General features: G+C 35.1%; 1 protein-coding gene across 1 annotated transcript in view; it reads right to left on the minus strand.

The window, feature by feature from the left end:
* Positions 1 to 307: 307 nt before the first annotated feature.
* SNX4 (sorting nexin 4) overlaps positions 308 to 14,744 on the minus strand; it is a 55,603-nt gene continuing 41,166 nt past the window's right edge. Inside the window, exons 10-14 of the mRNA XM_065942783.1 lie at positions 8,740 to 8,829; positions 7,140 to 7,239; positions 5,060 to 5,205; positions 3,862 to 3,976; positions 308 to 2,211 (exon numbers count right to left, since the gene is read on the minus strand). Of these exons, the coding sequence (XP_065798855.1) occupies positions 2,164 to 2,211; positions 3,862 to 3,976; positions 5,060 to 5,205; positions 7,140 to 7,239; positions 8,740 to 8,829 (499 nt within the window). The 3' untranslated portion in view covers positions 308 to 2,163. The remainder of the gene's footprint in view (positions 2,212 to 3,861; positions 3,977 to 5,059; positions 5,206 to 7,139; positions 7,240 to 8,739; positions 8,830 to 14,744) is intronic.

A 14,744-nucleotide genomic window follows, 5' to 3' on the forward strand; every position in this document is an offset into this window, starting at 1 on the left:
AGTTTTTAAATACTGAAAAGGGTAAATGCATACAGGTGGCGCAGTGGTAAAGAAATCTGACTGCCAGTGCAGGAGATGTGGGTTCAATCCTTGAGTCAGGAAGACCCCCTGGAGAAGGAAATGGCAACTCACTCCAGTATTCTTGCCTGGGAAATCCCATAGACAGAGCCTGGTGGGCTACAGTCCATGGGGTCACAAAGAGTTAGACACGACTGAGTGAGCACACACGCACACACAATAGTACCAAAAATGATTTTCACCATAAAATTCCTTTAAGAGTTCTTTTTAAAGGAATTATTGTACTATCAAGTGAAACTTTTTCAAACTCAATCCGTTAGGATATTCCTACTTAAATATACATACAACCAAATGAATTTTTGTATATTTCAGAGATAATAAAATATTTTTGCTAATTTATCTCAAAACATAGGTATTAGTTACCTTCTCAAATTAGGTCAGGTAGTAGGAAAAAAACCTAATACTTTTTTTTGGTTGTGCTGGGTCTTCAGTGTTGCTTGGACTTTCTCCTGTTGCAGTGAGCAGGCTTCTCATTGCAGTGGCTTCTCGTGTTGTGGAGCCAGGCTCTAGTGCATGGGCTTTAGCGGCTGCAACACAGGAGCTCATGAGTGGTGGCTCACAGGTCCAGAGCGTGGGGGCTCGGTAGTTGTGGCTCATGGACTTAGTTGCCCAAGCTATGTGGAATCTTCCCGGACCAAGGATCAAATCTGTGTCCCCTGCATTGGCAGGCAGATTCTTATCCATTGTACCACCAGGGAAGTCCTCTAATACATTTTCTATTTAGCATAAGGTTAGGTTGGAAGAAAGGGCTTTTTATTTTAAAGGCCAAATGGAAAGCTATTTTATTTTGTGAGCCAAGAGTGTACCTATCAAGATGACTTTTGCTCCTGACAATTTTATCTTTTTTTAAAAAAAAGGTAAACATTTAAAAATCATATATCATTTCAGCATCTTATTTTTAAGAAATCCAACATCTTGGCATAAGAAAAATTTATACAATTAAACTCTTCAAAACATAATATGGCATATATTATTTTTCCACAGGGCATCAGATACTAACAGATATAGACCACTTTGTTAAATAACAATTATCATATGAAAATCAACACAGTATTTCATTTATTTACTGTATAAGTCTGGCAAACAGCACAAAAATTCAGCAACATTTCAAACATGTAAAAAAGTCAAATGTTGAACAGTACTGAAAATTTTTTTTACATAATTAGTAATAATGAGTACACATGTAGAGTTCTGCAAAGCTAGCAAATTCCAAGGGTGCCTGGCTTCTGAACATATACCACAAAAACAAATACACAAAAGCAATATAATTTATCTTTATAAAAATTATAGCCAAGCAATAAAAAAGGATAATAATGAATAATACATATGTTCACTACATATATCTTATACATTGAAATGCTACATCTTGTACCCTGAAATGCCATGTGTAGAGAGCCAAGCAGAGTAAATTTAGGCTCATCACTGAGGTTAAGAATTATTTAAGAATTTAATGCTTGTATATGTAACATACTCAAAACTTTCTATATAGCAATTTCTAGATTATAACAATGTATTCCACTGAGAAGTTGAGTCTTCTTTGTTGGCAGTATAAAATTTTGACCATATCAAAATTCTGGTAAAACACACACTGAAGGCATTGTCTAGTGTATGTAACGTTTGGTGGCATTAATGGCTGAGCTTTGTCAAACCAAACAGCTCAACTGTAAGGCAAGAAAAATTAACCCTCTGTGATAGATTAGTGGGCCTTACCAAATAAAGATAAGAATTCAGTCTTAGGGAAAGACTCCCTACATAAGCAGATATGAAACAGTGGGCACTGAAATGAACTTCTAGAAATGACCTAACATCTTGATATTCAGACACTGGTTCAGAAGCGACAATCTGTTGGTATATTTTATCTAATTAACATTTTACAATCAGCACCAGTCCCCAAAACCTCAAATTATAATATTTAATCTTCATTAAAATACATCCTTTTGTGCTATATTAATATAATCAAATTAACGAAAGTTGAACTTACTCAACTTACTATATATTTTTGTGTATGCAGGGTAACAAATCTTTTTATTTACTTGTGCTTCTGTTTTGGGGTACTTTGATTGAAGAGAAATTCATTTCACAGGGTTACATCTTGCTAAAGCATTCCTTAGCATTGGTCCAAACTTGAATTCCCTTTTAAAACAAACCAAAAAAAAAAGGCCCAAAAACCTTAAAATGTAATTTTGGAAGGATTTTGAAAGGCCAAGTACTTGGCTTACTGGTATGTTAGGTTTCAACTTTTGGAATAATTAATAAGTACAACAAACAGAACACTTTTTCTGGCAATGGTAAATATAAGTCAAAGTGAAATACTTGTGAAAAAAGTAATAGAATCACTGTATGAGCCTGTCTTCAAAAAAGATACAGAACTCCTACTTCTTTTTGAAAGACTCATTTACTCATATCATATATTCATATCATTTCTACTTATAAAGCAAACAAGTGTTGCAATATCTGAAACAAAAAAACCTGATTAGTCTAACAATTAAATATTAATTTATTAACATAATAACGAATATTTTGATAAAAAGTTATGAACTCCCTCTCAATGGTTACAGCAGGCTATTTAGCAAAAACTAACATGCTATTATATACCTAATAGGCTTAAACAAAAATGCATGTTTGTAAAAAATGTAATAGTAAAATCTAGACAGTGGTGGAAGGTATGTTTTCAACAAACAAGATATATATATATCCTGTTTATATATATATATTCTTCAATAACTGCTAATTTATGAAGAAATTTTAATACTTACACATTAAAGTTAATCAATATTTATTGAGGCTTTGAACAATAGGAAAAAAATTAATCTTTTTAGCTTTTTTTCCTCCCTGATGAAACACAAAAAGAAGAAGAAAACAAAACAAAACCGCACAAGAATCCTTTAATGTCCCAGATTGACTTACTAAATGATTTACTGAGATAAAGCATGCTGAATCACTCAATAAATTGAGAAGCACTAGAGAAATGTAAAGCACCAGTACTGACTGGTGATCACATAGGCAGCTCTGGGGTTATGAAAATGAGGTTAAGGAATATTACACATTTTGTTCTTACAACATCATTTTAGAAAAATTTCCATCACTGCCAAAACACTTATTTTAACCAGAATAAGCTTCAGTGTTAATACCTTATACAACAGGTTATTGTTGTATAAACAGTGACATGTTTATTAATACACACTTTCATGTGTATCTTTTCAAACTCATTTGTATATATACAATCATTTAAAAAATACACACTTTCCTCTTTCCCACAAAAACAGGATTGCATTATATGCACTAGTGTGTAGCCTGTTTTCTCATCTGCCATTCTATTAAGACATCTCATTAGGACATGTGAGATCCATCTTATTAGGACAGTGCATGTGAGATCTGTCTTGCCTTTTCTAACAATGAATACTCCATTAGATACTACTTTATCTAAGCCCTAACGTTTAGACCATTTTTCAATGAAAGTATGTATCGCTGTTAGGAATGGTATTTTACTGCCCTGTTCAAGAATATCACATAATCATAGTAATGTTTTTAGTGCATATTTTCAAATACAAGTAAAAATAGGGCATACAAATTTGGAACTTTAGATGAGTGGAGACTTGGTAATTAAGATTTTAATTATGACACTTCTTTCAAAATTAGAGAAACTGGGAAACATTCTGGAAGAGAAGAATGAACTTTAAAAATAAAAATGATATATACTTTGTTCCAAACAACAAACTGATTTTAAAGAAATTTGCCGGCACTTCTGAATATACTTGTACCTTCAATGAAACGAAAACCTACCTTTTTGCACATACTGATCTGCATGACTGCGTAGCTTATGAGGGCCTCCTTTAAATCATGGTTCTTTTGTTCTTTGAAGCGTTCAATATCAGCCCAAGCATTTTTGACAAACTCTCTGAAATAAAGGGTATAGTCATCATTATTATTCTTATTTAAATTAAATAAACTACATATTATTAATTCAAATAAACACTTCTCATCTGAGTTGGGTTTTTGTCTATAAAGTGAGAGAAAAAGCAGACTGTCAAACATTCTTCTACATTTTAATAGTCTCTTTTACCACAAATTCCAGCTTCAAATTATTTCTATAAAACAGATGTAAATGGCTCCTTGAACCAACTTATAAGCCAACAGATGCCACATGAACTTACCTGCCTGGAGTCACTGCAAAACATACAGTCTTTTCAACAAGATGGATTATATATCACATTTATCATGTATTTTCTTTAAATGACAACTAGAGTTTTAAAAATTCTGAGAGCCATTTGTCTTTTTAACTCTGTTCATGAGTTAACTTTGACTTACTTGACACCAGCAGTTTCAAAAATTAACAAAACCACCTCCAAATCAGTGAAACTCTTGGTCTGCCTTGATCTACTCAACAACTGTCAGACAAAAACAACATGAAAAGTGAGCCCAAAAGTCAATGGCAGATCTCTGAGAACTGAATTTCTGAAAATATTTATGGAATAATTATATTCTAAGTCATATGCAAGGTGCTGGGACACAAAGACGAAGAAGACACAATCACCGACTTTGAAGGGTTCGTAATTTAGCCAGAGACAGTCACACTGTACAAACTGCTGTGGGATAAGGGCATTAACCAAGTGCTGTGACAGCCTGTGAGGATAAGAGAAGGCTTAACAAAGGAAGCAGTTCAGAGCTGGGCACTGCAGAATGAAGAGGCTTTTAACTGACAGAAAAGAGTAGAGGAAATATGCAAAGGATAGAAATCATGTAAAGTGCAAGAAAATAATATTATGAAGTTTAAACACTTCCTTCTTCCCCTTTCCCCAACACTAACACAACTGTTTCTGTGTAACATGATTTTTGATTACTCAAATTTCTCAGAAATAGTCAATCACTGTATTTTAGAAGATTGAGGCTACATCCAGGGACTGATGAAGCTAGGAATTGTTATAAGCCACCTGCCACAGAGCCTGAAGTCTAGCCATGTTAAACATCCCAGCATTTTTACCTGCCTTCCAGATTTTTAGACTTAAGTTGTTGTTCTCCTTCCTTTATTTGTTCTTCTAGCATCTTTATTCTGGCTTCTCTCTGCTCTGGAGTTTCTTGACCGAAGAGCTTGGTAGTCATTCCCTTCAAAGAAAATGTTCTCACAGTCTAAAATGAAACAGAAACAGATGAATAGATAAATAACATCTGTACACTGAAATATTTTTCAGTCTTAAAAAGGAAGAAAATTCTGACACACGCTACAATATGGATGAACCTTGAGGACACTGTGCTAAGTAAAATAAGCCAGTCACAAAAAGACAAATACAGTACAAGTCTACTTACATGAAGTATCCAGAGTAGTGTAACTTACAGAGACAGAAAGTGGAATGGTGACTGCCAAGGGCTAGGTGACGAGGGAAATTAATAGTTGATATTTAATAAGTATAGAGTTTCAATTTTGCAAGATGAAGAGTTCTGCAGGTTGGCTGTACAACAATGTAAATGAACTTACTACTACTGAACTTGAAAAATGGTTAAAATAATAAATGCTATGTTCTATGTATTTTACCACAATTTTTTTTTAAAGAGGACATAGTCATTTTTCCCCTACCTCAGACAGAACACCACAAACCATACAACCAAGGGGCTACTATTAAGGCTTATAATACTAGAAAATGTTGAAGAATCAAAAAAGGAAAAATTTTAACTGAGCTTCTTCATCATATGGAAAACTTCCAGGTGAAATACTAGGCAAATTATTTATGTCAGCAGTCATATTTTTTAAATTATTCTGTGATCATAAAAAATGGATAAAATTCAACAGGCAACAATGAAAATAAATCAAACTGAAAAAATCACTTAAAATCTGCATAACTCACACAAAAACTTGGTTATCTATTAATAAAACAGAATGAATAAACCCAAGCCTCAAACTTCACCATCTCTTCACTCTCTGGAATTTATTGAAGGAAACGCTTTTCCCTGCAAATGCAGGAGTAGAGAACCAAGCTCCCTGAAAATGGACTGGAAATTTCCCCTGGATTTTAAAAATAAATCAAGCCAGTGTGTATCTGCTTCATGGTCAAAGGTCCTTCCCCATGTATCTTTATGTGAGTAGCCCACAAGCACTTTTGAAAGTAAAGTGAAGTTGCTCAGTCTTATATGACTCTTTGCGACCCCATGGACTGTATGTAGCCTACCAGGCTTCTCCATCCATGGGACTTTCCAGGCAAGAATACTGGAGTGGGTTACCATTTCCTTCTCCAGGAGATCGTCCCAGCCCAGGGTTTGAACCTGGGTCTCCCACACTGTAGGGAGATGCTTTACCATCTGAGCCAGCACGGAAGTCAAGGACTTGTTAACTATGAAATGACTTATAAACAGTTGCACAGTCACTGCTTCATTACTTCCAGATTGTGTGCTCTCACCATGATAGCTTATTTATTCCAATGAAATAGCTGGACAATAGAAAGCTGATTATAAAAATTATCTAAGTCTAATATAGTAAGATACAAAATTTTCTTCACAAGTACTCACTGTAAGGATTCAAGAATAAAGTACACAAAAAGTTCTCTGTTAGGAGAGAGGCACTGATTCTAACAGGGCAAAGTTTTTCAAAGTTAACTAAAATTTCTACAATGTAAGTGATAAAATTAAACCGTGCAAAGGTCATTATTTCAATCCCAAAGAATAATGGTTTTTTCCACTTAGACTTAATCAGAAAAGAGATGGTTCTTATTACACAGTGCAATCTGGCAAAATTTCTTGTAATGCTATATATGTTTTAATGGCTTGCTTTTTTTTAAGAGTTAATTTTTTAAATTTAATTTTACTTTTTGGCCACAACGCAGCATGTGGGACCTTAGTTCCCTGACCATTGACTGAACTCGTGCTCCCTAAAATGAAAGCACGTAGTCTTAACCACTGGACCATCAGGGAAGTCCCTAATGGCTTGTATCTTTTTATGTTAAGATCACAACCAAAAGAATTATAACGTTGTCCACAAATTACTCCCCTTTAAAAGCTACAGGCATCCTGCAGCCCATTTCACTTAAGGTTCGTTATAATAAAACCAAAGACCCAAATGGAAAACAGCTCACCCCAGTTGCCAGTTCCTCACACTGCTGCTTCTTGGATGCTAGGTCCTGAGCAGCCATCTCTAAGTCATACTGCATAAGTTCATGTTTCCTGCACACAGCCCTAGGAAAAAAATTTAATTTTTGCCATTTAATTTTTGTGGCCTCTCTAATTATTAACATGTTAAATTTTTCCCCAGGGAGTAAAGTGGAGGCATTTACGTACTATGATCAGAAGTTTTATATATAGAATTTTTAAGCTTAAAATGTAGTAGTCCAACATTAAAAATTTAATTTAGCAGAATCTAAGCATAAAAACTTTATAAATCAAAAAAGGTACAAGTTTTTATGCTTAGGTTCTGCTAAATTAAATTTTTATCACATACATTTTTTAAAAAGCTTTTTTTGTACAGCACTGGAACTAATGCTATAATCTCACATAACAACTGAATATTGTTTAAAAAGATTATCTCAAAGTTTTCTATTGGAAATGTCTATTAGTTTTCATTATCATAAAAGTAATCCATGCTCACTAAAAAAAAAAAAAGATTCTAATACAGGAATGTACTAAATAAGTTTCAAGAACACTTTCTTCGCCCTAGTTCTACTATCCAGACACAATTCATATTAATAGGTGGTATATATTGTTCTAGACTTTAACTAGGCATTTCTGAACTATATACCAAGGACACGTTTCTTTATCAATATACATTCATCTTTTCTATAATCTTTAAGAGTTGCAAAGAATTCCATTGTGTTAAGCAACCTTCCTTTGGTAAGTTACTTGAAAAAGCTTGATGTGACCTCTACTACTCAAAGCTCTAGAAGGAAAAAGGCTAACAATGTGATGTTTTCATCCCAGCTACTGAACAGCCAAAGGAATATTGCTCTTCTGTTTTATTAACAGAATTCTTACACTGATTTTAAAAGTGGCAGGAAAATGATTCATTTTTCTAAACTGGAATATCTCCCAGAGAATTCTGTTTGGCCCTGTAGGAGATACCATAAAAACAGAAGACAAAGTCTTGACATTAAGAAATTTTACAATCTTACTAAGGAGATAAAATATGCAGGTATGGAAACATCACAGAATTTAAAGGTAATATACAATCTAATGACAGATCATGGTAACACACACTCAATGTGTACTTTGCTTCCAGTCTCCAAGCTGAAAAAAGCAGAAAGAACAACATACAGACAGACCTGAAGTCAGAGACTAACAGGTTTTATCAATACAGTGAAAGTGTTAGTCGCTTAGTCATGTCCGACTCTTTGTGACCCCATGGACTGTAGCCCTCCAGACTCCTCTGTCCATGGGATTCTCCAGGGAAGAATACTGATAGGTTGCCATTTCCTTCTTCAGGGTATCTTTCCAACCCAGAGATCGAAATGAGGTCTCCTGCATTGCAGGCAGACACTTGACCATCTGACCACCAGGGATCAGGGTTGTCTTAAATTCCTATGTCTAGCACTCTGCAACAGATAGGAATACAGTGAGATCTCATTCAATATCTAGGGGAAGGAATTCATTTAAAAATCACCTTACTCTCTTTACTTTAGAGTAACAGATGAAGAGAGTGTTGACCAGCCATAGGACTGCATCTGGAACATGTATTATACTTACCGCAATGCTTCTGCATAAAAAAGATACTCCTTTAACTGATCTGCATAATGTTCTTCATCTTCCAAAATATCATCAATAGAAGATGCATATCTGTTTAAAAAATAACATATATAGTAACTTTTATCAAGACACAAAATATTAATATTCTAAAGAAGGGCTATTCAAAGCATAGTCCACTGACCATTTGCTACCCATGAATGACCAAAGTACAAAAAATTAGAATAAGCATTTAGAAACATTTATAGCAACTTTTTGATTGAAGTATAGTTGATTTGCAATACTATGTTAGTTTCACGTATATAGCAAAGTGATTCAATTATATATTTATTTCTTTCAAATTTTCCATTATAGGTTATTACAAGATATTAAATATAGTGCCCTGTGCTATATAGTACGCCCTTGTTACTTATTTTACGTAGTTTGTGTCTGTTAATCCCACATTCCTAATTTATCCCTCCCCCCAACAGCAATCCTTAATTATCATGACAATTCTACGGAATTTTACCAAAATGTGTTTAGCAAGGGCTTGGTGACAAAGCCCTTGCTTTTTAAAAGAACAAAGCAAACAAAAAAATTGTCCTTCTTAAGGTAGCTTAATGAGCACTGTAGTATCTTTTGTTAAATGTAGTATAAAAAGGGCTACAAAATTTGTAGAAAGAATAAGAATTTAATATAATTGAAGAATTTAGTATCTCTGATAGCAACTACAGGGATAAAGTCAAAAAGTCAAAAAGTCATAGAGGTCAAAAAGCTATAGAAGGAACAGTTGAGCAAATAAAGATCACAGAAAATTTTAGAAGCATTATTTTACTCTAATTCTCAGTAGCAACCTCTGCTTTGATCTGGACAAGTCCCTCACTGTTGTGCCATTCTTGTTCCGAGTCTTCCTTTGCACAGAACTATACTGGCTCTCCACACTGCCTCTCCAAATCCTCAACACGTCTAGAAATCTCCCCAGACTCTGGTCCTTGTTCATCACTCTACTTCTGATCTCTTGTCAAAAACTGAGAACTTAAATCTTATCAAAGAAATGTCTCTTACAGGTATATGCTTCACTGAGTCCCTACACGGTTCACCTCAAACCATCAGAACACTGTTAATCGGCTATACTCCAATACGAAATAAAAAGTTAAAAAAAAAAAAAAGAAATGTGTTGTGTTGGTTTTCTCTGATCACCAGGGCTTCCCTTGTGGCCCAGATGGTAAACAATCTGCTTGCAACGCAAGAGACCCAGGTTCAATCCCTGGGTTGGGAAGATCCCCTGGAGAAGGGAATGTCTACCCACTCCAGTATTCTTGCCTGGGCAATTAGATGGACAGAGTCCATGGGGTGCAGCCTATGGGGTCAAAAAGAATCGGAGACAACTGAGCAACAACACTTTCTCTGATCACGTTATAAATTCCCTAAGGACATGGGCTATGTCATTTATTATTTCTGTATGGTATAAGTAGCATTCTTTTTTCAAATTAATTCTGATTCCTTAGCATGGGCATAAAAGGAAAATATACTTTATGTCTCCAAGCCTGCTTCTACATGTAGTTAAGTAAACAAGTTTACTGAATTAAAAAATAAACAAAAAATCTAAGTTAATGCTCACTGAAAAGCAACATGCTTATAGTATTTATGAAAGTAGGCAAAATACATATTCTGTAAATAAAAATTTACATTTGTGAGAGTGTCGACTTTGTCCTATGTGACTGAAAAATGTCTTGAGAATGTTGTTAAGAGTAGGAATAACTGTCGGTAGTTCATAAATCTACGATTCTGGAAAAGTTAATGTTAAGAAAACAAAAAAGAAGGTAAGCGGCTGGTGGCTTGAAGATAGGAAACACAGTGTGGAGAAAGAGGCAAGTGGTAAAGATGTTTTAGGTATTAGTACTAAAATTAATTTTATTTAACATTTACATAAACCAAGTGAAGGGATAATCCCAAATTCCTGCAAATACTGAGACTGTCCTGTCAACAGAATGCATGAAGACAACAAAATAGTTGAAAAGCAGGTGGTCAGCTTAAACAATAATCCAAAGAAAAATGATATTTAAATAAAGTAAGTATTTTTGCCTCTTTGTTGATCAGTTGTAGGAGTTCTTTATATATTTTGGTTGGAAATGTTTACTCCCGGTCTGTGGCTTGCCTCTTCCCCATCTTAATGGGGTGTGTTTTTGTGTGTGAGGTAAAATGTAACGTAAAATTCACCTTTTTAACAATTTATTGGTGTATATAGTTCAGTGGCTTTGAGTACTTTCATGCTGTTGTGCAACCATTACCACCATTCATCTCCAGAACTTATCTTCCCCAACTGACTGTACTCCTACACTCCTTCCACTTACAACGGAATCTTTTGATAAGCCAAATTTTTAACTAATTTTTTTTGTTTTTTGGCACAGTATGTTAGGTAGCAGTTCCCTACCCAGGGCTCAAAACAGTGCTCCCTGCACTGGAAGCAGGGCGTCTTTACTGCTGGACGACCAGTGAGATCCCAAAATTTCTAATTTTGAAGAACAATTTACCATTTTTAAAAGATTGTTTTTCCTTTCACGTCCTTTAAAAAAATCTTTTGCTTACTTGAAGGCTGCTAAAATATTCTCCTATTTTCTACTAAAAGCTGTAGTTTAAGGTTTTATATTGATGTATATCATCCAAATTGAATTAGCATTTATGTAAGATATGAGATATAGCTCAAGGTTCCTTTTTTTTTAAATGATTCACTTTTTAAAAAAATTACTCATTTTCCACAGAAAAAATAAAATTTATACAGAAAAAATCCTGCTAACTGCAAATAAAGACAGTTTTCCATCTTCCTTTCTATGCTGGGTCTTTGTTGCTGCATGGGCTTTTCTCTATTTGCAGAGAGTAGGGGCTACTCTCCAGCTGCAGTGCGTGGGCTTCTCGTTGCAGAGCACAGGCTCTAGGGAATGCATACTTCGGTAGCTGCAGTACATCGGCTAAGAAGTTGTGGCTCCTGGCTCTAGAGCACAGGCTCAGTAGTTGTGGTGCAGGGACTTAGCTGCCGTGTGGCATGTGGGCTCTTCCGGGAGCAGGGATTCAACCTGTGGCTCCTACACTGTCAGGAGGATTCTCTATTACTGATTCAAAAGGGAAGCCCTCAAAGTTTAGTTTTTTTTCCCATGAAGATATCCAGTTATTCTAGAACCATTTCTTGAAATGAGCTATGTAAATGTAGATCTATTTCTGAATTCTACCCTATTCTATGGATCTGTTTATCTCAATATTGCCTGATAACTATAGCTCTACAGTAAGTCTTGAAATCAGGTAATACATTCAACTCTGTCCTTTTTTTCAAGATTGCTTTGAATACTTCATGTTCTTTGAATTTCTATATACATTTTCGAATCAGCTTATCAATTTCTATTAAAAATCACTGGAGGTTTGATTGGGACTGTCATTTAGGACAAATGTTCATATTAACACCACTGAGTCTTCCAATCTATGAACATGGTTTAATCTCCCCTTTTATTTAGGTAATTAGTTTCTCTCAGCAATTTACATATAAAGTTTTCAGTGTAGAGGTCTTTAACACTATTATAAACAGCATTTTTAAGCTTTCATTTTCTAATTTTACTAGTATGCAAAAATGTTTTTTTAATGTATTCATTATGTATCATGCATTCTCATTAAACTCAGTTGTTAGCTCTATAGTATTTTTGGTTGATTATTTTCTACAGAAAAATCCTGTTAACTGCCAATAAAGGCAGGACAGTTTTCCTTCTTCCTTTCTAAGACGTATGCCACTTATTTGATCTTCTTGCCTTACTGCGCTGACCAGGACCTCTGCTACCACTTCCACCAGTAGTGGTGGAGCAGACAATCTTGCCTTATTCCTGATTTTAGGAGAAAACATCAATATTTCACTATTAAGTACAGTATTAGCTGTATGTTTTACACTGAGGAAATTCTTTATATTCCTAGTTTGATGAAAATTTTTACTGTGAATGGACGTTAAAATGCTTTCTACAAATTAAGGAAACAATACCATTCACCACTGCAACAAAAAGAATAAAATACTTAGGAGTATATCTACCTAAAGAAACAAAAGACCTATACACAGAAAACTATAAAACATTGATGAAAGAAATCAAAGAGGACACAAACAGATGGAGAAACATACCCTGTTCATGGATTGGAAGAATCAATATTGTCAAAATGGCTATTCTACCCAAAGCAATCTATAGATTCAATGCAATCCCTATCAAGTTAACAACGGTATTTTTCACAGAACTAGAACAAATAATTTCACAATTTGTATGGAAATACAAAAAACCTCGAATAGCCAAAGCAATCTTGAGAAAGAAGAATGGAACTGGAGGAATCACCCTGCCTGACTTCAGACTCTACTACAAAGCCACAGTCATCAAGACAGTATGGTACTGGCACAAAGACAGAAATACAGATCAATGGAACAGAACAGAAAGCCCAGAGATAAATCCATGAACCTATGGACACCTTATCTTTGACAAAGGAGGCAAGGACATACAATGGAAAAAAGACAATCTCTTTAACAAGTGGTGCTGGGAAAACTGGTCAACCACTTGTAAAAGAATGAAACTAGAACACTTTCTAACACCATACACAAAAATAAACTCAAAATGGATTAAAGATCTAAATGTAAGACCAGAAACTATAAAACTCCTAGAAGAGAACATAGGCAAAACACTCTCTGACATAAATCACAGCAAGATCTTCTATGACCCACCTCCCAGAATATTGGAAATAAAAGCAAAAATAAACAAATGGGACCTAATGAAAATTAAAAGCTTTTGCACAACAAAGGAAACTATAAGTAAGGTGAAAAGACAGCCCTCAGATTGGGAGAAAATAATAGCAAATGAAGAAACAGACAAAGGATTAATCTCAAAAATATATAAGCAACTCCTGAAGCTCAATTCCAGAAAAATAAATGACCCAATCAAAAAATGGGCCAAAGAACTAAACAGACATTTCTCCAAAGAAGACATACAGATGGCTAACAAACACATGAAAAGATGCTCAACATCACTCATTATCAGAGAAAAGCAAATCAAAACCACAATGAGGTACCATTACACGCCAGTCAGGATGGCTGCTATCCAAAAGTCTACAAGCAATAAATGCTGGAGAGGGTGTGGAGAAAAGGGAACCCTCTTACACTGTTGGTGGGAATGCAAACTAGTACAGCCACTATGGAAAACAGTGTGGAGATTTCTTAAAAAACTGGAAATAGAATTATCATATGACCCAGCAATCCCACTTCTGGGCATACACACTGAGGAATCCAGATCTGAAAGAGACACGTGCACCCCAATGTTCATTGCAGCACTGTTTATAATAGCCAGGACATGGAAGCAACCTAGATGCCCATCAGCAGATGAATGGATAAGGAAGCTGTGGTACATATACACCATGGAATATTACTCAGCCGTTAAAAAGAATTCATTTGAATCAGTTCTAATGAGACGGATGAAACTGGAGCCCATTATACAGAGGGAAGTAAGCCAGAAAGATAAAGAACATTACAGTATACTAACACATATATACGGAATTTAGAAAGATGGTAACGATGGCCCTATATGCAGGGCAGAAGAAGAGACGCAGAAGTACAGAACAGACTTTTGAACTCTGTGGGAGAAGGTGAGGGTGGGATGTTTCGAAAGAACAGCATGTATATTATCTATGGTGAAACAGACCACCAGCCCAGGTGGGATGCATGAGTCAAGTGCTCGGGCCTGATGGGCTGGGAAGACCCAGAGGAATCGGGTGGAGAGGGAGGTGGGATGGGGGACCGGGATGGGGAATACGTGTAACTCTATGGCTGATTCATATCAATGTATGACAAAACCCACTGAAAAATAAAAAAAATAAAAAAAAATAAAATGCTTTCTACATACATTGAAATGAACAATCTATCTGGATTTTCTTCTCTGTTCTGCTAACATGTGAACTGAACTGAAAGATTTCTGAATGTTAATCTTGCATTCCTGAGATAAACTCCTTTAAGTCAAATCTGT

This window comes from Muntiacus reevesi, chromosome 8 (genome assembly GCF_963930625.1).
Source record: "Muntiacus reevesi chromosome 8, mMunRee1.1, whole genome shotgun sequence".
In the NCBI taxonomy this organism is placed as follows: domain Eukaryota; kingdom Metazoa; phylum Chordata; class Mammalia; order Artiodactyla; family Cervidae; genus Muntiacus; species Muntiacus reevesi.